This window comes from Larimichthys crocea, chromosome IV, assembly GCF_000972845.2.
Source record: "Larimichthys crocea isolate SSNF chromosome IV, L_crocea_2.0, whole genome shotgun sequence".
Classification (NCBI taxonomy): Eukaryota; Metazoa; Chordata; class Actinopteri; family Sciaenidae; genus Larimichthys; species Larimichthys crocea.
Window position 1 is genome coordinate 3,757,242 of NC_040014.1, and position 24,482 is coordinate 3,781,723.

At 39.6% G+C, this 24,482-nt stretch overlaps 2 protein-coding genes across 4 annotated transcripts; both read left to right on the plus strand.

The window, feature by feature from the left end:
* gtf3c5 (general transcription factor IIIC, polypeptide 5) lies at positions 1–15,023 on the plus strand. The gene is made up of 11 exons (XM_027278637.1): positions 1–369; positions 971–1,169; positions 1,312–1,513; positions 1,672–1,855; positions 2,496–2,600; positions 2,862–2,976; positions 3,210–3,290; positions 4,136–4,224; positions 4,442–4,524; positions 4,945–5,087; positions 14,635–15,023. The coding sequence occupies exons 1-11, from the start codon at positions 166–168 to the stop codon at positions 14,826–14,828; spliced, it is 1,599 nt and encodes a 532-aa protein (XP_027134438.1). The 5' UTR covers positions 1–165; the 3' UTR covers positions 14,829–15,023.
* cel.2 (carboxyl ester lipase, tandem duplicate 2) lies at positions 8,119–22,533 on the plus strand. Of its 3 annotated transcripts, none has more exons than XM_027278635.1 (11): positions 8,119–8,222; positions 8,451–8,598; positions 8,819–8,938; positions 9,020–9,217; positions 9,322–9,452; positions 9,563–9,670; positions 9,825–9,939; positions 10,802–10,988; positions 11,137–11,340; positions 11,557–11,766; positions 11,872–12,115. In XM_027278635.1, exons 1-11 carry the CDS (start codon positions 8,151–8,153, stop codon positions 12,053–12,055), a joined length of 1,677 nt encoding a protein of 558 aa, XP_027134436.1. In that variant the 5' UTR covers positions 8,119–8,150; the 3' UTR covers positions 12,056–12,115. The 3 variants fall into 3 exon arrangements, with proteins under 3 accessions (XP_027134436.1, XP_027134437.1, XP_019134805.2); XM_027278636.1 differs by lacking the exons at positions 8,451–8,598; positions 8,819–8,938; positions 9,020–9,217; ... (5 more) ...; positions 11,557–11,766; positions 11,872–12,115 and adding exons at positions 18,913–19,060; positions 19,254–19,373; positions 19,455–19,652; ... (5 more) ...; positions 21,983–22,192; positions 22,297–22,533 and having other exon boundaries at positions 8,145–8,222; XM_019279260.2 differs by lacking the exons at positions 8,119–8,222; positions 8,451–8,598; positions 8,819–8,938; ... (6 more) ...; positions 11,557–11,766; positions 11,872–12,115 and adding exons at positions 18,585–18,686; positions 18,913–19,060; positions 19,254–19,373; ... (6 more) ...; positions 21,983–22,192; positions 22,297–22,533.
* The last annotated feature ends 1,949 nt before the right edge of the window (positions 22,534–24,482 follow it).

Sequence of the window (24,482 nt, forward strand, 5' to 3'; positions counted from 1 at the left end):
TGTGAGCTAGCGTTTCCGCTCGGCCTTATTTTGTACTTGGACACGCTCTCTCGCTGCAGGGGCAGTGTGTATGAGCGGCATTTGTAGTTGTAGGCAGTTTGTAGTTTCTGTGTTAACCTCAGTGTTCATCATACCCGCCTAAATATCGCAATTAAAGCAGCCAATATGGCGGATTCCCGGGAGCTGAAGCTGGACTTCACCCTGAAAGAGCTGACTCTGTCCGACCGGTCTGAAGACGTCGACGTGCCCGGCAGCTCGTCCACCGTGGAGCTGCGGGACAGCAAGCTGGTGTGTGTGGAGTATCCGGCGGTGGTCTCCAGCGTGGACAAGATGCTGGACACTCTCGGGGGTGAACAAGGAGTGTCCAAAGTGAGCACACCGGAACCGGGACACACTAGCTATGAAATCACCGTGACGTCACAGCCCACAACGTGCCGTTTGTTATGGTTAAAGGTCCAAATAAATAAATAAATAAATACAAATTAACTTCATTGATATGGAAATAAAAGTACATTTACAGATTTTTTAAATGGTTTAATGTGTAAGGTTTAGGCGCTTTATTTTCAGAATATTCATAACTATGTTTTCATGCACATGTAATCATCTGAAATAAGAATATTTTTTATTTTTGTTATGTTAAATTATCCTTTTATATCTACAGTGGGAGCGGGTCCTCTTTTGGAGGCCGCCATTTTGAAACACCGTGTTTCTACAGTAGCCCAGAACAGACAAACTAAACAGTGACTCTTACATTAGGAAGGTGAGGGTGATGTGAGGAGATTGCAGTGCATCATTTACACAACTAGATGTGCAATTGAATATGAGATGATACGATTATGTCTTTGTTCTTCCGTCTCTGTTGATCAGGAAGGAGGGGTTAAAATGGGGTTTGTGAGTTATAAAGCATCTGTCAGCATCTCCGCTGTAGCTCTACTCTGACACCTGTCTGTGTTTCCTGTTGATCCCGTAGACCTTCGCTCACCCCAACAGACGTCTTGAGCTGCGTTTCCGACCTCAGGACCCGTTCTGTCATTCTCTCTGTGGAAACCGCTTCCCCTCAAGCAACCTCCTCCTCAGAGTGCGGCGGCGGGTCAGAAAAAAAGATCCCAGCGATGCTGAGATCCACATGGACATACTCGGAGTCATAGGAACAACATACAAATTCCAAGGTAGGAGTTTCAATAACAAAATCTATTAAGTGCACTTTATCATATAGACATGGTTTGAACATCTCATAATAAAAAAAAGTATTGATATGGGGGAAAAGCTGAATAGATGAGGTTGGTTGTTCTGTTTGTTTGTTTTTTGCAGGCCTGGCAGACTTTCAGTGCCTAGCCGTGCATTCAGAGGGTGGAAAAGACACGTCTTTGTATGACAAAATCATCCTCCGAAAATCAGAGAATCAGGAGTTCTTTGAGCAGCCCATGCCTTACTTTCTTCCCCCGGCCATCTTCTCACGCCTCGACAGCCCTGTGGATTATTTCTACCGGACTGACAGCTCTCAAAAGTCACTGTGAGTGCTCTGTAGGAACAGAACATCATTCATTAAGCCAGCCTTACAATTTCTGCTCATTCCCTTTGTAAACAACACTATTAGAAACTTTTTATCTTCATCTGTGATGTTGATGCAGCTCGTCCGGAATTAATATTTCTCCACCTTTCTGTTTATAGCCAGCTGCCCACGAACAAGAAGAATGTTATTGGTTTGAATCGCGCTCGACGGCCCCACAATGCCATTTTTGTAAGCTTCTGTGATCCCACTGTGCCCACCGAGTGCCTCGAGGCAGCCAAGATCAACTGGACACGAGTCTGCCTGAAAGAGCATGACAAGCAGGCTGAAGAACAACTGAAACAGGTATGTGTGCTGCTGTACCTATATATTGGTATTAGGCTGTTCAGACAAAATAAGTTATTTAATCATTACCATTATTATTCAAACATTATCATTAAACATTTTTCAATATTTAAGTTTTTATAGACTAAAGAATTGTAGGATACAATAGGAATATATATATATATATTTTTCTTTTGGTGTTCATACTAATTTACTGTTTACTGTTTGGATAAGAAATGAGGCGTGTGAGAAGTTAAAACTGAAGCCACAGAGGTGAATATTTGTTGTTGCATTACCTACTGTGGTTTAAAGGAACCCCGTTGACTTTTCTTGGAAACAAAGTTTCGGTTTGCTTACATTGTTACACACTAAAAAAAAGTGTGTCTCTTTGAGGCTTAACAAATGTGTTGAATTAATTTCCTTCCTTAAAATTGAAAACTGCACTGTTTGTAGATGCAGTCTTCTTGGCTTTATTTTTCTTTATTTCATGTCTTGGATCACATAATGCAGTGACTGCCATCAGGCCATTTTCAACAGTTGCTCTTTTTTTCAGTGTTGCCACTCCAGAGATGGCGACTGATTTTTATATACTGTTTTACATGTATGACTTAACATCTATTTCTGAACTTTTATCTTATCTCAAACCAACTTTTTGGTCTAGATGTTTGAGAGTCGACCCATCTGGTCACGGAACGCAGTCAAAGCCAACATCAACATCCACCCTGATAAACTGAAACTGTTGCTGCCCGTCTTTGCCTACTACATGGTGAGCTGAGGGGTGTGAATGTGAGGGTGCTTTTCAGAATCTTTATTTCAAAAACATCTTTAAAAAAAATAAATTATGTCCCACAAAAGCATCATATGTATATAGCATATGTCCCAACAATTTGTTTTAGCAAAGCTACTTAACTTACTTGTCTTTAATTGTGCAAATGTTCATGTCGTTGTTGATTCATGCAGTCTGTTCTCTGCTTTAAGGAAGTCCTATATAAATCACTTACATTAAACACCAGATTTACTTTTGTAGGTGACAGGACCGTGGAGGAGTCTGTGGGTGAGGCTGGGCTATGACCCTCGAAAGAGTAGAGAGTCTAAGAAGTACCAGATGCTGGACTTCAGGATCCGCTGTAGCACCAAGGATGGTAAGAATCTGAGACAGGACAGTTACAGTTAAAGGTTAATAAAACTGTGACATGACATGATCTCATTAAATCATTTTTAGGTATATTCAACACAATTTAAACCCTTCTGTCTATGCTGAATATCAGCATTTTTCTATAACGCTGTCTTCAGCAGATCAGTTTTTTATTTTGAAAGAAGGTCAAGGCCTGTCTGCTGACACTGACAGATGCTTCTTCTTTCTTCCGACTTTTAGGGTATTCATTATCGGACATGCCAGTAAAAGCAAAGAGGAGTGCCCTAAACTACAGTCTGCCCATCACATTCAACAAAGCAGGTGCGTTGGTCAATTTATCTATATGTACAGTATTTACTTGACATGGAGGAGGCAGCTACTGGAGCAGCTAAATGGAATGCAGCCATCATATATTTTCATGATTCACACCCATGGTTTTCTTATTTCACCGTGCCAAATTGTCTTCTGTGGAGAAAGCCCACTGAGGTTTAAAATATATTATTTAAGAGACACCTGGTCATGAGAACAGCCTCTAGACAAACATGTACCACTTCAAAGAACACACATAAGATATGTGGAAGTTCCCAGAAGAGGATTTAAACCAATTAAATGAATGAATAATCAAAAGTAACTCTCCTTGATTTACCTGAAATGCAAGAGGCCAAATTGAAAAGCTATGCCCATGTACTGTCCATATACTGTGGAAAAAGCAGATGAATTAGCGGGCAAATTAAAGGTACAAACACGTATATACTAATGTAACCAGTGTGCTGTCAGCTTTCTGCAGTGACCTAATTTCTTAAACATTGCGTAAAGAGAGTCAGAGAAAATCTGATTTCTATCAGCTAGATGTCATCTGGATTTTTGGAATCCCACACTGACTGTGTAGTTTCACTGACTGAACTAGCACTAAGCGGTCTTTGGAAGTCACATATACTCAAAAATCAAACAGCCGCTTCTTCTTTTACACTACTATAGTTAAAATAAGTATGAAATGCTTCCACAAATGTAGTGGCAGGAAGAGGGTTCATGTGAGCTGACTCTTCAAACATGTCGTACGTGTCCTATCTTAAACAGTAGGAACAAGTCCTCAATAATTTCCGCCGTCCTGCTATTGTTGCCAAGGTAAACTCACAACATGTTTGTGTATGCTTTTTTTTTTCCAGGTCCACAGCCAGCTAGTGTGATGGAACTTCCAGCTCAGGAGGGTCCAAGCACCAGTCGAGATTCAAACCCAGTCACCTACCAGCTGAAGGTCAGTGACCATCGTCATATAAACACAGAGCTAACACACGTTTTAAAATATACACATGTTTTCATAATTTATTTCAATTTGAACCCTCTGGGTCTCCATAAGACTAATGTTTCAACTTTTAGATGATAATAAGTCTATAATTCATAATCATGGTTATCTTTCAACATCTGTATGATAGGTGTTGTGATACAGATTGATCTCTGTTTCATCTCCACAGGAGTCATCGTATGTTTTCAGAGAAGGCATGCTGCCTCCCCACAGACAGATGTTTTACCAGCTCTGTGATTTGGATGTGGCAAGGTACATTAAAGTGCTGCATATCCTACTTCCTTCTTATACATTTGCAGTATATACAGTATATAATATGAATATTTTATGTTGTGACTCTTTTCAGTAACTGGCTTTGAAATGTTTTCAGTCTAAATTTCTTATCATTCTGGACACTATTTAGATATATATAGATTATTTTAATGTAATAAGATTTGGACATACCTAAAGGACCAAAAGTGGAGTGGTCAATTTAAATAATACAATAATGTGTGCATCACTTTAACGTTGGAGGAGGTAAAGGTGGAGCTACTTTTGATTTATTTATGTAGAAAATTACATGTATCTTAATTGGTAATTTAAGATTGTACATTGCAGTACATGAGTAAATGTACTCTCCAGTTACTCTCCACAACCGTTTGGATGTAGTGCAGCTATTTGTTTTGCTTCCAGTATCAAAGATGTGATCGAGGAGAACGGTGGGAATGAGCAGGCCTGCGACGAGAGAGACGGCTGGTGTGTTCTTGGCACCACAGACAAGCTGAGGGACATGATCTCAGCCATGATCAGGAAGGTCATCAGAGTCCAGAAACCAGGTAAGGAAAATATCCATTACCAAGAATGTGTCCTCACTCACTTCATGGACGCCGTGTCTTCTTTGTGATTCCACATTAACAACTCTAACAGTTCCACTGATGAAGCTTTGTGTAGACACAACATGGCTGAAAGTGTGACCAGCTATGAACATAACATTAAACATTCTGTGTGGAGGATTTAGTGACATCTAGTGGTGAGGCAGCAGAAACATGGTGGTGACTCTAAGAAGACCTACTCTCTATTCAGAAATAAAAGGCTCATTCTAAAGTGACAAAAACACAATGATTATTAAGCTGCGTTCCAATCAGTTCTAACCCTAACCCTAATTCCATGTGCACAATGCCAAACATAAACAAAAAAACATGGCTGACCGTGGCAAACTGATGATTCTTTGTCAAGTGTACACATAGATACCATTATGCATTTTATTTTGCAGCACTTTTATTCTTGGAAATGCATTATATGATAGTAAGTATTTGTATTAAATACAGTTGTCTGGAACACAGCATTAGGTCCACTAGCCTCTCCAGGTGAACAAAACATAGTGTAGTGCAAAAGAGTAGAAAATTACACTGATGAGGTTGGGACAGGACAGATAACAAAAAAGGGGGCTTAACTTTGGCTTGTATAACAACTTAACACTGTTCAAAGTGTGTTAACTATGATACCTTTTGTTTGTTCACTGAAGTCATTTCTCTTTCTCAGCGCTGCCAGAATTCCCTAAGAAACACAGACGCATAGGCCTGAGTTTAAAATCCCCAGGAAGAGATGTGGATACAGAGGAAGAGGTGCAGGACGACGAGAACAAGGATGATGAAGAGGAAGATGAAGATGATGAGTTTCAGCCATCGGAGGGTAGCGAAAATGAGATGGAGACAGAAATACTGGATTATATATAACAAAACAACCATTTTGATGAGCGTTAATATCTTTCATTATTTGTTACTGTAAGAGGTGATATGTTTGAATTGTTTTTAAGTCAAATGTAAATAAAAATGGAAGTACTTCTATCTTTGTAATTAAGATTTTTGTAAATACAGTCCAACTGAAAATTATCAGGGATACCAGTTAAGCCACCGTTTGTTCACAGCATAATTACAACAGTCCAATCAGATATCTATTTCTTTATTTGATTAAGTAGTTAATAATGGTGTGTTAGTTATTGGGCCGATTTATATACAGTCCCTTCCAAAAGTATTGGAACAGTGAGGCCAATTCCTTTATTTTTGCTGTACCTTAGACAGCATCAAAAAATTAAAAATGAATATGATCAACATTTCAGCTTTTATTTCCAGGTGTTTACATCTTGATCTGATACACAATGTAAAAGATAGCACCTTTTGTTTAAACCCACCCTTTTTTCATGGGAGCAAAAGTATTGGAACAGATAGACTTAAAGTAGATTAAAGTGAATAAAAGCTAATCCTTTGCTTGCAATTACTGCATCAAGTCTGTGACTCATTGACATCACTAAACTTTTGCATTCTTTTTTTGTGATGCCTTTTTAGGCTTTGACTGCAGCCTCTTTCAGTTGTTGTTGTTTTGGGGGGTTACTCCCTTCAGTCTCCTCTTAAGCAGATAAAATGCTCTATAAGGTTTAAGTCTGGAGATTGACTTGGCCAGCGTAAAACCTTCCACTTCTTACCCCTGATGAACTCCTTTGTTGTTTTGTCAGTGTGTTTTGGGTCATTATCTTGCTGTATGATGAAGGATCTCCCAATCAGTCTGGTTGCATCTTTCTTTAAATTACAGACAAAATGTTTCTGTAGACCTCTGAGTTAATTTTGCTGCTGCCATCATATGTTACATCATCAGTGAAGATTAATGGACTCGCCCAGAAGAAGCCATGCAAGCCCAAGCCATGACATTACCTGTACAGCAGATTCTGTCTTTCTCCAGACTTTAGTCTTTCCATCACCTTTATTATGTTCATCTTTGTCTCATCAGTCCATAAAACTTTGTCTCAGAATTTTTGAGCCTTGTCTTTGTACTTTTTTGTCAAATTACAGCCTCTTCTTCTTGCTAATGAGTGGTTTACATCTTCTGGTGTAGCCTCTTAAAATTCTTTGTGGAAGCCATCATTTTGCTTCTGTTAAAATAGTACAAGGGTCCTTTCTGCACATGTCTTTCATATTTAAATGTTGATTAAAAAGTGTGGCCAAGATTCGGACCTACATCTTACAGTACAACATTCTATGTCACTAATCCTATTGATATCATATTACATAATAGTATATAATAGTACTTTCAAATTTATGCTTCTACTCCACTGCATTTATTTGACAGCTTTTATTACTAGTTCAAATTATTAATGCAGAATAGTATTAGGAAATTAAAATTGATATCATGAAGCTGAGAGCAGTATGTCAAGTTAAAGTTACAATTAGCCCCACCAGTACAGGCTGCATCATAATATTGATACTTGCATAACTACATTAAGTACTTTTTGTAATACTTGCTAATCCTTTTGTACTTTTACTTTAGCAAAACTTTGAATGTAGGACATTTACCTGTAACAGAGTATTTTTACAATGTGTGTTGCTACATTTAAATAAGTACACAGTTGGAGTACTTCATCCACCTCTGATGAGAAGACAAGTAAAGTAGCTGATGTAAATGACGGCTAATATCATTCTGATGGCTAATATGAATCTCAAAAATCTTTTAAAAGTCTTTTAGGTTTTTGTCAAATAGACCTTTCACTTCCTATTACAGCTTTGACTATATTTGGAATATATATTAGAACTGCTCTCTCTTGTGCCATACTGACTAAAGATTTTAACTTTAGCTATCTAATGCCGACTTCATTTTCAATCTTATGTACTAGTGTCCAATAAAAACACCTCTCACATGTTGAGAAACTATAAAAATGTGCCTTCCTTTTTTTGATCACTGATGTTGGTGAGTTTTAACATGTTTGAAGTAATCTGTGCACACAAGGTGGTTAAATATTATGTAACAGTGAGAAAAGCATGCCCACAGACTGCACACTGTTCAGATGTTGTTTAGGGGAGGGGTGTCCTTTATAAAGTCTGGCCGACAATCAACCTGGTTCTCGCAGTATGATCAAGATGGCGAAGCTGGGAATATTGGTAGCTGTTGCCGTGTTTCTGGAGATGGTCTCTGCGACCTCTGTAAGTGTCGCAAAACCTGTATTCTAGTGAATCGAAGGAATCACATATTAAAGTTCAGTATCTGTAAAATAATGCTCAGTCTGTAAAGAGATGTGTGAGTTTTTCAGAGTTTTGGTAGATCTGTGATTCAAACATTTTAATTATTTTTCAAAACATGAAATTGTATTGGTATTATTCTGTAAAATATATTTGTTCAGTGTTTTCTTACAATTTGCTTAATTACTGTAGCTCGGGGTGGTGAACACAGAGGGAGGTAGGGTGGAGGGTGAGAACATTCGTCTTGGTTTCCGCCGTCACATGGACATCTTCAGGGGGATTCCCTTTGCTGACATTCCTGGAAGGTTTGAGAAACCGAAGCGTCATCCTGGCTGGGACGGTGGGTAGACTGCTTGAACTATTCACCTACTTGAAATGACTTTTAGACCAAAACAAAAAAAGTATAATTCACACCACAAACATAAGTGTGCTCACCTCTTCTCTTTCTTCTCTTCTCCTTCTCTCTCTTTTAATTGAAGGTTTCATCTTTGAGTAGTAGAGGTAACAGCCTAAACTGTATGATGTTGTACTGCTCTTACACTGCATGTTTCTCTCACCAGGTGTTCTGAAGGCCACTGAGTACAGGAAGAGATGTCTCCAGGTGAACCTTATCATGACTGACACCAGAGGCAGTGAAGACTGTCTTTACCTTAACATCTGGGTTCCTCACGGACGCTCAGGTAAATGCTCAGATAAGCCCACAGAATCTCATCCATATTAGATCTGAACTTCAGATGAATCTTGTTCTCTCTGTCTTCTAGTGTCCACTGGCCTGCCCGTCATGGTCTGGCTCTATGGAGGAGGCTTCCTGGCTGGAGGGTCAATGGGTGCTAACTTCCTGGACAACTATCTGTACAGTGGGCAGGAGATTGCAGACAGAGGAAATGTTATTATTGTGACGCTGGGATATCGTGTGGGGACTCTGGGTTTCTTGAGCACTGGAGACTCTAGCTTACCTGGTAGGTGCAGTGACAGAATTATACAGAGCCTAGAAGATGTTGGCCTTTCCGACAATTTTATAAATTGCACCTGCTCTGATTGAATGAAGTTTGATCCTCGCCAGGAAACTATGGTCTTTGGGACCAGCACGCTGCCATCGCCTGGGTGAACAGGAACATCCGCTCATTTGGAGGAGACCCTGACAACATCACCATCTTTGGAGAGTCTGCAGGTGGAGCTGGTGTCAGCTTCCAGGTGAGATGATCATGATAGAGAGATGAGAGACATAAAAAGACTACAATGAAAGAACATAAAAGATATAATATACATAAAATATCTCTTGTTTTTGGTCTATTTGCCCACAGACTCTCACACCCCACAACAAAGGACTGTTCAAAAGAGCCATCTCCCAGAGTGGGGTCGCTCTTTGCCCTTGGGCTGTCAACAAGAACCCCCGCAAGTTTGCTGAGGAGGTACATAACAGTTCTCTGACATGACACATTTATTTCTCCAGTGGAACATTAAACATTTTTTTGGATGGGGGTGACAGCTAACCAGAATTCAAATGTGTACACATAACTTTAGGGCGAGGGAGTAGATTAAAGATTATTTGAACCCTTTCCCCAGATTGCTCTGAAGGTGAACTGCCCCACTGATGACACTATGGCTGCCTGTTTGAAGATGACTGATCCTGCACTCCTTACGTTGGCTGGCTCTCTCAGTCTGTCTAGCTCACCTGATCGTAAGGACTACACTCCACACAGTCTAGTTTACATTTTCGTTTTAGACATTGTGTCAGTGATTAGTAACCAAAGGAAAAATTAAATCTGTAGTGTATTATGTCTGTTCAATACCTACACCATAAAAGCATCTTTTGTACCACATTCGATCCCCAGATCAGCAACCCCAGCTACTGTACCTTAACTGCTTTGTCCCTCTGTATGATGTGTCCAGTGTGTTAGCTGTTACAAGATTTTTTAAAGAAGAACCCTTGAATAAGGAGGACTGGATTCAAAGTATCAAAGTTTAAGTTTAATTTATTATTTTTGTACAAGAAGGAGCGTTTAACAGTGCTCTGTTAGTTCTTATATGACATAATGACGTAATTTCCACTGACACTTACTTCAATAGAGAGACAAAAATGATCTTACTTTGACCTCTTCTTCTGCAATGTTTTAATGGCACCCAGCTGGAGAATATGCACAAACATGTATTTATTGTATTATATATATCTCGCTGTACAACTCCTAATGTTCATATAAATGTACTGCATGGAAATGCACATTAATTCATATTATCTTTTAGAGTTTGGTTGAGAACTGGGCTAGTAAGTGTGTCCTTAAGAATCCTGACACACCAAGATAGTAGTGTATTTAGGGTTTGGGAAGGGGAATCCTACCCTAAAGTAGACAGGTGGTGCGTGGTCCTTCACCCAATTGGTTCCACTGTCCTGGTCCCAGTTGCTTTGATGGGAGTGTTGGTGCCTTTGTCCATAGGGTTAAGGTTAGGTTTGTGTTGTGATTAGGGTTAGAGTTAGGTTTGTGTTAGGGTTAGTAGTAGCATATATAGTAAGTGTTTAATTGTACTGTATCTGCCTCTGTCAGACCCCCTTATAGGAAACTTGGCCCTGTCCCCTGTGATTGATGGTGACTTCCTGCCGGATGAGCCCTACAACTTATTCCATAATGCAGCTGACATCGACTACATTGCTGGAGTCAACGACATGGACGGACATGTCTTTACTGGTTTAGACGTTCCGTCAATCAATAAACCTCTGATAGACACCACTGTGTGAGTTGAAGCCATTACATCACAATGTGAAGCATTAACAATTGTGCACGTTGTACATTTTCAGAGAGCTGTAATGATATTAAGTGAGTTTTGCTGGCAGAAAGATGTTTTATCACCTAATCTTCCAACCTTTTCTTCTTGATTGTAGTGAGGATGTGAAGAGACTCCTGGCTTCATACACTAAGGAGAAGGGCAAGGCTGGTTTGGACAATGCCTACTCCACATACACCTCAACCTGGGGATCAAATCCCAGTAAGAAGACCATCAAGAAAACTGTTGTGGACATTGGAACAGACTACATCTTCCTGGTTCCTACTCAGGCTGCCCTCCACCTTCATGCTGCCAATGCCACGTAAGAATAACATCTCGCTATATAGCTGTCTCTATCCGTTCATTGATAAACCAATTTGTTCCACACTGTGCTTTAGAAGGTGGAATTGATAGAATAAGACGTTTTGTGCAGCAGTTTAACCATCTATATGGTGCAAGGCATGTATGTCATCTTTACCAGACTCTGAGAACCTGCATGGACACTAATCTTGGATTTTCTTTCCTTGTCACACCAAAGGACTGGCCGTACCTACTCCTACCTGTTCTCTCAGCCCAATCGTATGGGCAGCATTGGCTTTCCCTACCCCATCTGGATGGGAGCCGACCACGCTGATGATCTGCAGTACGTGTTCGGAAAGCCTTTCACCACACCACGGGCATACTGGCCTCGCCACCGTGATGTCTCTGGCTACATGATTGCCTACTGGACCAACTTTGCCAAAACCGGGTATAGTTTTGACACTAAACATGGAACCGTCACTGGAAATAAATAAACCTGAATCAGACACTGACTTAGAAAACTAAAACTGCCTAATTTTTTTTCTGTCCACAGAGACCCCAATAAAGGAGATCTGAGTGTGCCCACTACCTGGCCTCAATTCACCTCCACTGGACAGCAGTTCTTGGAGATCAATTCTAAGATGGACAAGAGCTATGTGCATCAGAAGATGAGAATACGTTACGTGCATTTCTGGACCAGTGTCCTTCCCAACCTTCCCATAATCTACACAGAATAAAGAGCATTATTTGGCGTATTGGTTCATGAAAAAATAAATTGATGACAAGTATAAATTATATTTCCTTGGTTTTATTTAATTATGTGTTAATAGTAATTAACATGTATGCTTGTATGTAGTGGTAAACAAATTTGCTTTGCATGTATGTCACCTGGGTTTGCCAACAGCCAACAAATTTTAAAAGCCAGCACAGCAAGGCCACTGCCGGTCCACTGCTTCCAACCTCATCAAGAAGAGAGGGAAGAAATGAGTGAAGTTATGTTACCTTGTCTGTTTAGTTATTCATTTAGTCATTAGGTGACACTATTATTTATTTTACAAAAAAGGGAAACAATTAATGTACAGTGCAACTAGGACATGCAGTGCAGCAAGAGATGGAGAAATAGATTTAGCATGTTCAGTTGTTGGTAGTGGTAGGAGAGGAGGTTCTCTCTTCAGAAGTTTTTTAAAGTTAGAGAGAGATGCTCCTGCTCTGATAACTGGTACTGGAAATGGAACTGGTAGTGCATTCCACCAATGGGGAACAACAGACGAGAAAAGTCTGGATTGCCTTAATTGAATGGGTGGCAGAGCCAGGAGTCATTCATTGGAGGAGCGCAACAGACATGAGGTAACATATGCCTATATAAGGGCATAAGGGCATCCAACTAGGTGGGTGCAGAACCACAGACTACTTTGTAGGCAAGCTTTAGTTATTTGAATTTAATGCAGGCTGATACAGGTATCCAGTGGAGTTCGATGAGCATGTACCCTTTTGGAGTGATTGTAAACCAGGCGAGGCGCCATGTTCTGATCATCTGGAGAGGTTTCACTCTTTTGCAGGCTGGGAGCCCCGTCAGGAGGGTATTACAGTAATTGACTCACGAGATGACAACACCCTGTATTAGTAGTTGGGTAGCACGTTGAGTCAAGTATTGCCTGATTTTTCGTATGTTGTGAAGTGCAGTGCGGCTTGACCAGGCAACTGAGGCGACATGATTAAAGAAGGTTAGTTGGTCATCAATCATCATGACCCCCAAGTTTCTGGCTACCCTTGTCGGGGTGCACAGACTTCAACAGAGTTGAATTCTGAATGATTCAGAATTCACTCCAGTAGTGTAGTGCTTACATTTTCACTCTCCCAATGCACCAAGGACAATGTAGCTAATATCCTGAGCACATCATTGTCCTTCCACAACAGTGTATGATATATATTTTTTCATTTTCAATTAACTCTGAAAACACAAGAGAAAGTTTTTCCTCTTACATTAGCTATGGGAGTTAAGGCCTTGGCACTGATCAGGCTGATCTTAAATCCAACCACAATAATCTGTAAATGCTAATTAAAGTGAAGAAAAGTGTTTTATACAAATTATATCCTGAATGTTATGTATTCAGAAACCAATAGTAAAATTCTAGCTCTCATACAGTGAAAATAAAGTTTGTCCTGGCTTTCTTAAACAACAAAATACATTTTTGTATGTTTTGTACTGTTAGAGCAAGTTTTAAAAACAGTGCTGCTGACTTGTGTGTAAGTGTGAGTAATTAGATTGGTGTAATATGTACATATATGTGGTAACAGTTAGGAATGTCCTGCCCAGGGGTTAAAGTGGGCCTGAACCCTCAATTGACAGGTGGAGGAATTTAAATAGGAGATTAACTCAACATTGAGCGTGTGAGTACATAAAGGAACTGTTTTGCAAACCAAGCCTATAATATACTGTTCCTATATAATGCAGCTGTCTACACTGTGAGAGTTGTATTTAGTTAAAATAAATCCTCCTTCACCACATTCCTTTCAACTTCTGCTGTCATATTTCTTTTCTATATTGTCCTACAGGGTTTGTAATATCTGTGTGCATTGGTTGGTTTTTCAACCATCGACAGCACTTCGGATGTGTGAGGTTATTTTTGGGAGTTTTACCTCAAACTGTGTGTCATTTGCTATGAAAAAAAAAACATTAAACATTCTGTGTGGAGGATTTAGTGACATCTAGTGGTGAGGCAGTAGAAACATGGTGGTGACTCTAAGAAGAACTACTCTCTATTCAGAAATAAAAGGCTCATTCTAAAGTGACAAAAACACAATGATTATTAAGATGCGTTCCAATCAAAGTCAGGGGTAGGTCTTTCTCAGTTTAAATTTCAAACTTTTGACATTCAAGCATTCCATGTGCACAATGCCAAACATAAACAAAAAAAAACGTGGCAAACTGATGAATGAGTCAAGTGTACACACATACTTGTGTTCAATTGTGTATATATGAATAAAACAGAGGAGGAACAACACAGTACGAGGTAACTGACGCCATTATGCATTTTATTTCACAGCACTTTTATGCTTGGAAATGCATTATATGATAGTAAGTATTTGTATTCAATACAGTTGTCTGGAACACAGCATTAGGTCCACTAGCCTCTCCAGGTGAACAAAACATAGTGTAGTGCAAAAGAGTAGAAAATTACACTGATGAGGTTTGGACAGGACAGATAACAAAAAAGGGGGCTTAACTTTGGCTTGTATAACAACTTAACGCTGTTCAAAGTGTGTTAACTACGATACCTTTTGTTTGTTCACTGAAGTCATTTCTCTTCCTCAGCGCTGCCACAATTCCCCAAGAAACGCAGATGCATAGGCCTGAGTTTAAAATCCCCAGGAAGAGATGTGGATACAGAGGAAGAGGTGCAGGATGACGAGAACAAGGATGATGAAGAGGAAGATAAAGATGATGAGTTTCAGCCATCGGAGGGTAGCGAAAATGAGATGGAGACAGAAATACTGGATTATATTTAACAAAACCATTTTGATGAGCGTTAATATCTTTCATTATTTGTTACTGTAAGAGGTGATATGTTTGAATTGTTTTTAAGTCAAATGTGAATAAAAATGGAAGTACTTCTATCTTTGTAATTAAGATTTTTGTGAAAATAGTCCAACTGAAAATTATCAGGGATACCAGTTAAGCCACCGTTTGTTCACAGCATAATCACAACAGTCCAATCAGATATCTATTTTTTTATTTGATCTTTTCCCACATGCACATAACACAGTTAATAATGTGCTGATGTGCAATTTTTGACCGCCCGCCGCATGTTATAGAAATACAACAGTTCATTATCTGCCAGTATTCTCCCGAGGTCCAGCATGCTGCTGCATTGAAAGGTAGAGCTCCTGTTGTGTTATTCTCTCTCTCATTTGCTTTCTGTCTCAGCTGACTGCCAGTGTAGCCACCCTCCACACACGAGATGAGATGTAGAACATTGTTTCATGACAAACGTCTCAGAAATGCCATGTGGTGGCCACGTATACATGGATACACATATGGTAAGAAATATACACGTGTACAGTACAGGACCATGATAAGGGAGCCATGTCAGTACAGGTGCTTTTGAACAGATGCTGGTGTGTTAGTCATTGGGCAGATTTATATACAGTCCCCTCCAAAAGTATTGGAACAGTGAGGCCAAAACATTTGGGTTTGACATCAAAAGATGAATATGAGACAAAAGATCAACATTTCAGCTTTTATTTCCAGGTGTTTACATCTTGATCTGATACACAATGTAGAAGTTAGCACCTGCAATTACTGCATCAAGTCTGTGACTCTTTGACATCACCAAACTTTTGCATTCTTTTTTTGTGATGCCTTTTTAGGCTTGACTGCAGCCTCTTTTAGCTGTTGTTGTTTCGGGGGGTTACTCCCTTCAGTCTCCTCTTAAGCAGATAAAATGCATGCTCTATAGGGTTTAAGTCTGGAGATTGACGTGGCCAGCGTAAAACCTTCCACTTCTTACCCCTGATGAACTCCTTTGTTGTTTTGTCAGTGTGTTTTGGGTCATTATCTTGCTGTATGATGAAGGATCTCCCAATCAGTCTGGTTGCATCTTTCTTTAAATTACAGACAAAATGTTTCTGTAGACCTCTGAGTTAATTTTGCTGCTGCCATCATATGTTACATCATCAGTGAAGATTAATGGACTCGCCCAGAAGAAGCCATGTAAGCCCAAGCCATGACATTACCTGCACATCATGAGCAGATTCTTTCTTCCTCCAAACTTTAGTCTTTCCATCACTTTTATTATGCTCATCTTTGTCTCATCAGTCCATAAACTTTGTCCCAGAATTTTTTAGGCTTGTCTTTGTACTTTTCGTCAAATTCCTGCCTCTTCTTCTTGCTAATGAGTAGTTTACATCTTCTGGTGTAGCCTCTGTACTTTTGTTCATGAAGTCTTCTGTGAATAGTAGATGGTGATACCTTCACTCCTGCCCTCTGGAGGTTGTTGCTGATGCCACTAACACTTGTTTTAGGGTCTTTCTTTAGAGCTCTCACAATGTTTCTGTCGTCCACTGCTGCTGTTTTCCTCAGTCTATCTGTTTGACGTCTGTTACTACACCAGTGGTTTCTTTCTTCTTCAGGACATTCCAAATGGTTGTACTGGCTATGGCCAGTGTTTGTGCAAAGGCTTTGATTGACTTTCCATCTTCTCTCAGCTTCACAATTGCTTGTTTTTCACCCATAGACAGCTCTCTGGTTTTCATGTTGTTTACACCTCACACCTAACTATAAATTCACAGGCAGAACCCAAATCTGAAACTGAGTGTAGACATTCAGTGCTAGTTATTGTTTGAATAATCAATGATCAATAATTTAGGAGGCTCCTGGGCAACAAAACACACCTGTCAGTCACATGTTCCAATACTTTTGCTCACATGAAAAAATGGTGGGTTTAAACAAAAGGTGCTATCTTCCTCATTGTATATCAGATCAAGATGTAAACACCTGGAAATAAAAGCTGAAATGTTGATGTTTTTTCTCATATTCATCTTTTGATGTCAAACATAAATGTTTTCAGTCTACAGCAAAAATAAAGGAATTGGTCTCACTGTTCCAATACTTTTGGAGGGGACTGTACAGTCACTGACCATAGTAAATTAGATAGGTAACATTTTGCTAATGTCCACCTAAATTTATTGAGGAAAGGGTTATACATAACATAATATGTTATGTATAACCCTTTCCTCAATAAATGACAATGTATGATAATCATAACATATATCCATGACATAACTTTTATTTTGCTTAAAGATAGTTTTGAACTTTATGATTTAAAAAAAAACAAAAAAACCTTTGAGGGTGATTTTTCTTTTCTGTTATAAAAATTAGGATTATACTGGGGTGCAGATGATTTAAATCATATAGAGACTGTGTGTGTGTGTTCTGTTTTTTGCATGTCTCATCCACTTCCCTTATTTGGCATGTGTTTACTGAAGCTGGCATGGAGAGATAATTATAAAAATAGTACAAGGACAAGAGAGACAGATTAGGGGAGTACTATTTGGATATTAAACATAATGCTCATTACTGAGCAGAAAACCAAAAAAGGATGTTATGATATTAACTGTATCAGTGAGGAGGTGTCTGAGATAGCCCATTAAAAAAAAAAAAAAGTATAAGATCCTACTGTTAGAGCTCCTCAGGGAGCCTTTTCTCTGTAACCCCTTTTGTATGTTGCACTGTTAAATGCTCCTTCTTGTACAAGAATAATAAATTCAACTTTGATACTTTGAATCCAGTCCTCTTATTCAAGAGTTTTTCTTTTTAAAAATTCTCGTAACATTTTCCTCATGCTGTCGCGTATCAGGAAGGCAGCCTCTGCTGAGTTGACACAGCTGTCCAAAAGGACAGGAGTCACACTGCTACAGCCAATCCAAAAGGCCATCACAAGACTTTCATCAACTAAAAACTATAGAAAATCTAAATTGATCTTTTTTGTTTTGTTTTGTTTTAAAGATTTTTTATTTTTTTTTTTGACGTTTTCAAGCTTTATTTTCGATAGAGACAGTTGAAGAGTCCAGGAAGGTAGGGAGAGAGAGACAGGGATTGACATGTGGGAAAGAATTTAGTGGAAGCCATCATTTTGCTTCTATTAAAATAGTACAAGAGTCCTTTCTGCACATCTCTTTCATATTGAAATGTTTATTAAAAAAGATTCTGACCTACATCTTACAGTACAACATTCTATGCCACTAATCCTATTGATATCATATTACATAATAAATGTATACTTCTACTCCACTGCATTTCTGTGAGGAATGTTGTACTTCTTACTCTACGACATTTATTTAAAAGCTTTTATTAGTAGTTATTGTACAGCTTCAAATTATTAATGCAGAATATTATCAACAAATTAAAATTGATATCATAAAGCTATGAGCAGTATGTCAAGTTAAAGTTACAATTAGCCCCACCTGTACAGACTGTATCATGATATTGATACCTGCATAACTAAGTACTAATTAAGTACTTTTTGTAATACTTGCTTCTTCCACCTCCGATGAGGAGACAAGTAAAGTAGCTGACGTAAATGACAGCTAATATCATTCTGATGGCTAATATGAATCTCAAAAATCTTTTAGTCTTTTAGGTTTTTGTCAGACCTCTGCACACAAGGTAATTAAATACTATGTTATGTAACAGTGAGAAAAGCAGGCCCACAGACTGCACACTGTTCAGATGTTGTTTAGGGGAGGGGTGTCCTTTATAAAAGTCTGGCCGACAATCAACCTGGTTCCCGCAGTATGGTCAAGATGGCGAAGCTCGGGATATTGGTAGCTGTTGCTGTGTTTCTGGAGACGGTCTCTGCGACCTCTGTAAGTGTCACAAAACCTGTATTCTAGTGAATCAAAGGAATCACATATTAAAGTTCAGTATCTGTAAAATAATGAGAGACGTTATGAGGTTTTTTTAATGAGTTTTGATAGATCTGTGATTCAAACATTTTAATTTTTTTTTTCAAAACATGAATTCCTTCATTGGTATTATTATGTAAAATATATTTGTTCGGTCTTTTCTTAAATTTTTGCTTAATTACTGTAGCTCGGGGTGGTGTACACAGAGGGAGGTATGGTGGAGGGTGAGAACATTCGTCTTGGTTTCCGCCATCACATGGACATCTTCAGGGGGATTCCCTTTGCTGACATTCCTGGAAGGTTTGAGAAACCAAAGCGTCATCCTGGCTGGGACGGTGGGTAGACTGCTTGAACTATTCACCTACTGGAAATGACTTCTAGACCAAAACAAAAAAAGTATAATTCACACCACAAACATATGTGTGCTCACCTCTTCTCTTTCGACTTGACTGATTGAAGGTTTCATCTTCAAGTGGCCTAAACTGTATGATGTTGTACTGCTCTTACACTGCATGTTTCTCTCTTCAGGTGTTCTGAAGGCCACTGAGTACAGGAAGAGATGTCTCCAGGTGAACCTTATCATGACTGACACCAGAGGCAGTGAAGACTGTCTTTACCTTAACATCTGGGTTCCTCACGGACGCTCAGGTAAATGCTCAGATAAGCCCACGGAATCTCATCCATATTAGATCTGAACTTCAGCTGAATCTTGTTCTCTCTGTCTTCTAGTGTCCACTGGCCTGCCCGTCATGGTCTGGATCTATGGAGGAGGCTTCCTGGCTGGAGGGTCAATGGGTGCTAACTTCCTGGACAACTATCTGTACAGTGGGCAGGAGATTGCAGACAGAGGAAATGTTATTATTGTGACGCTGGGATATCGTGTGGGGACTCTGGGTTTCTTGAGCACTGGAGACTCTAGCTTACCTGGTAGGTGCAGTGACAGAATTATACAGAGCCTAGAAGATGTTGGCCTTTCCGACAATTTTATAAATTGCACCTGCTCTGATTGAATGAAGTTTGATCCTCGCCAGGAAACTATGGTCTTTGGGACCAGCACGCTGCCATCGCCTGGGTGAACAGGAACATCCGCTCATTTGGAGGAGACCCTGACAACATCACCATCTTTGGAGAGTCTGCAGGTGGAGGTAGTGTCAGCTTCCAGGTGAGATGATCATGATAGAGAGATGAGAGACATAAAAAGACTACAATGAAAGAACATAAAAGATATAATATACATAAAATATCTCTTGTTTTTGGTCTATTTGCCCACAGACTCTCACACCCCACAACAAAGGACTGTTCAAAAGAGCCATCTCCCAGAGTGGGGTCGCTCTTTGCCCTTGGGCTGTCAACAAGAACCCCCGCAAGTTTGCTGAGGAGGTACATAACAGTTCTCTGACATGACACATTTATTTCTCCAGTGGAACATTAAACACTTTTTTTGTATGGGGGTGATAGCTAACCAGAATTCAAATGTGTACACATAACTTTAGGGCGAGGGAGTAGATTAAAGATTATTTGAACCCTTTCCCCAGATTGCTCTGAAGGTGAACTGCCCCACTGATGACACTATGGCTGCCTGTTTGAAGATGACTGATCCTGCACTCCTTACGTTGGCTGGCTCTCTCAGTCTGTCTAGCTCACCTGATCGTAAGGACTACACTCCACACAGTCTAGTTTACATTTTCGTTTTAGACATTGTGTCAGTGATTAGTAACCAAAGAAAAAAATTAACTTGTAGTGTATTATGTCTGTTCAATACCTACCATTAAATAATCTTTTGTACCACATTCGATCCTCAGATCAGCAACCCCAGCTACTGTACCTTAACTGCTTTGTCCCTCTGTATGATGTTTCCAGTGTGTTAGCAGCATTTTCAATAAGCTTGACCAAAGTGGAAAAATTATTGATATGTATTGATAAAGATGAAATGTGACAAAGCACAATGAGAACAGATTAAATGAATTAGTTTGACATACAGGAAGCACGTGACATCATTTCCACTGACACTTTTACTTCAATAGAGAGACAAAAATGATATTACTTTGACCTCTTCTTCTGCAATGTTTTAATGGCACCCAGCTGGAGAATATGCACAAACATGTATTTATTGTATTATATATATCTCGATGTACAACTACTAATGTTCATATAAATGTACTGCATGGAAATGCACATTAATTCATATTATCTTTTAGAGTTTGGTTGGAAACTTGACTAGTAAGTGTGTCCTTAAGAATCCTGACACACCAAGATAGTAGTGTATTCAGGGTTAGGGAAGGGGAACTGACCAGTAGCCTGAAGTAGACAGGTGGTGCATGCTCCTTCACCCAATTGGTTCCACCGCCGTGGTCCCAGTTGCTTCGATGGAAGTGTTGGCGCCTTTGTCCGTAAGGTTAAGGTTAGGTTTGTGTTGTGATTAGGGTTAGAGTTAGGTTTGTGTTAGGCCTAGTAGTAGCATATATAGTAAGTGTTTAATTGTACTATATCTGCCTCTGTCAGACCCCCTTGTAGGAAACTTGGCCCTGTCCCCTGTGATTGATGGTGACTTCCTGCCGGATGAGCCCTACAACTTATTCCACAATGCAGCTGACATCGACTACATTGCTGGAGTCAACGACATGGACGGACACCTCTTTACTGGTTTAGATGTTCCGTCAATAAATTCCCCTCTGATAGACACCTCTGTGTGAGTTGAAGCCATTACATCACAATGTGAAGCATTAACAATTGTGCATGTTGTACGTTTTCAGAGAGCTGTAATGATATTAAGTGAGTTTTGCTAGCACAAAGATGTTTGATTACCTAATCTTCCAACCTTTTCTTCTTGATTGTAGTGAGGATGTGAAGAGACTCCTGGCTTCGTACACTAAGGAGAAAGGCAAGGCTGGTTTGGACAATGCCTACTCCACATACACCTCAACCTGGGGATCAAATCCCAGTAGGGAGACCATTAAAAAAACTGTTGTGGAGATTGGAACAGACTACATCTTCCTGGTTCCTACTCAGGCTGCCCTCCACCTTCATGCTGCCAATGCCACGTAAGAATAACATCTTGCTATATAGATGTCTCTATCAGTTCTTTGATAAGCCAATTTGTTCCACACTGTGTTTTAGAAGGTGGAATTGATAGAATAAGACATTTTGTACAGCAGTTTAACCATCTATATGGTGCAAGGCATGTTTGTCATCTTTACCAGACTCTGAAAACCTGCATGGACCTTAATCTTGGATATTTTTTCCTTGTCACACCAAAGGACTGGCCGTACCTACTCCTACCTGTTCTCTCAGCCCAATCGTATGGGCGGCATTGGCAGGCCCTACCCCAGCTGGATGGGAGCCGACCACGCTGATGACCTGCAGTACGTGTTCGGAAAGCCTTTCACCACACCACTCGCGTACTGGCCTCGCCACCGTGATGTCTCTGGCTACATGATCGCCTACTGGACCAACTTTGCCAAAACTGGGTATAGTTTTGACACTAAACATAGAACCATCACAGAAATCAAATAAACCTGAATCAGACACTGACTTAGAAAACTAAAACTGCATATTTGTTTTCTGTCCACAGAGACCCCAATAAAGGAGATCTAAGCGTGCCCGCTACCTGGCCTCAATTCACCTCCACTGGACAGCAGTTCTTGGAGATCAATTCTAAGATGGACAAGAGCTATGTGCATCAGAAGATGAGAGTACGTTACGTGCATTTCTGGACCAGTGTCCTTCCCAACCTTCCCATAATCTACACAGAATAAAGAGTATCAGTATTGGTTCATGAAAAAAATAAATTGATGACAAATATAAATTATATTTCCTTGGTTTTATTTAATTATGTGTTAATAATAATTAACATATATGTTTGTATGTAGTTCTAAACAAATTTACTTTTCATGTATGTCGCCTGGGTTTGTTTGATTGTTTATGGCTCAGTGACGATAAACAATGTTACTGCCAAGTAATATTTTGGTACTGGAATTATTCAATATACAAAAATTGTCAGTGGTGTAGAAATGTGTATTATTTACGTAAGGCAAGACAATAAAATATTATATTGATGTATTTTTATTAGCTTGACATTCAGACTACTCACCCATTTTATTACCAGTCCATTGGTAGCAAGTCTACAGTTTGCATATTTAGACTGTTAATGTCATTTATGGTAGTTTGCTTATGAAATAAAGATCACAAGAACGAAGCAAAGATTTTGATAATGGATTTGAAAAAAGTCACTTTTTTTTTTACAGACCAATTTCAAACAAGGTTTTCAGAGCTTATTATTACTGTCATAAAATGAACACTTGTCAAAGGCTGTGTTTAATTAATCCAAGCCAAATAATTGATACTGTGCCTGTTCAACCTAGCTAGCTTATGTGATGATTTATATTGGCTAATCTTCCAGCTAAATTAGCTAATATATCACCCCCATTTGCCCTGCTCACACCCTGGTTGCTCCTGTTCCTCAAATGTAAATAAACGTGTTCGGATTGACAGCCAACAAATTTTAAAAGCTAGCACAGCGAGGCTGCTGTCTGTCAACTGCTTCCAACCTCATCAAGAAGAGAGGGAAGAAATGAGTGAAGCTATGTTACATTGTCTGTTTAGTTATTTATTTAGTCATTTAGCTGACGCTTTCATCCAAAGCAACTTACAAAAAAGGAAAACAATTATGGTACATTGCGACTAGGACATGCAGTGCAGCAAGAGAGAGAGAGATAGATTTAGCAGTCCAGTTGTTGGTCGTTCTAGGAGAGGAGGTACTCTCTGAAGAGCTGGGTCTTCAGGAGTTTTTTAAAGGTAGAGAGGGATGCCCCTGCTCTGGTCGGAACTCGTAGTGCATTTCACCAATGGGGAACAACAGACGAGAAAAGTCTGGATTGCCTTAAGTGAATGGGTGGCAGAGCCAGGCGTCGTTCATTGGAGGAGCGCAACAGACATGAGGTAACATATGCCTATATGAGGGCATGAAAGTAGGTGGGTGCAGAACCGCAGACTACTTTGTAGGCAAGCTTTAGTGATTTGAATTTAATGCACTACAGGTATCCAGTGGAGCTCGATGAGCATGTACCCTTTTGGGGTGATTGTAAAACAGGCGTGCCGCCATGTTCTGAATTATCTGGAGAGGTTTCACTCTTTTGCAGGCTGGGAGCCCTGTCAGGAGGGTATTACAGTAATTGACTCACGAGATGACAACACCCTGTATTAGTAGTTGGGTAGCATGTTGAGTCAAGTAATGCCTGATTTTTCTTATGTTGTGAAGTGACTAGGCAACTGAGGTGACATGATTAAAGAAGGTCAGTTGGTCATCAATCATCATGACCCCCAAGTTTCTGGCTACCATGGTGGCGTAGACAAAGTTGAACTCTGAATGGTTCAGAATTCACCCCAGTAGTGTAGTGCTTACACTTTCACTCTCCCAATGCACCAAGGACAATGTAGCTAATATCCTGAGCACATCATTGTCCTTTCACAACAGTGTATGATATATATTTTTTCATTTTCAATTAACTCTAAAAAAAACACAAGAGAAAGTTTTTATTTTAAAGAAGAAAATCTGTGCTGATTTTGGTGACCTCTAACCTTTCCTCTTACACCAGCTATGGGAGTTAAGGCCTTGGCATTGATCAGGCTGATCTAAAATCCAACCACAATAATCTGTAAAAGCTAATTAAAGTTAAGAAAAGTGTTTTAAACAAATTATTTCCTGAAGTTGTTATGTATTCAGTATGTTTTGTACTGTTAGAGCTAGTTTTAAAAATA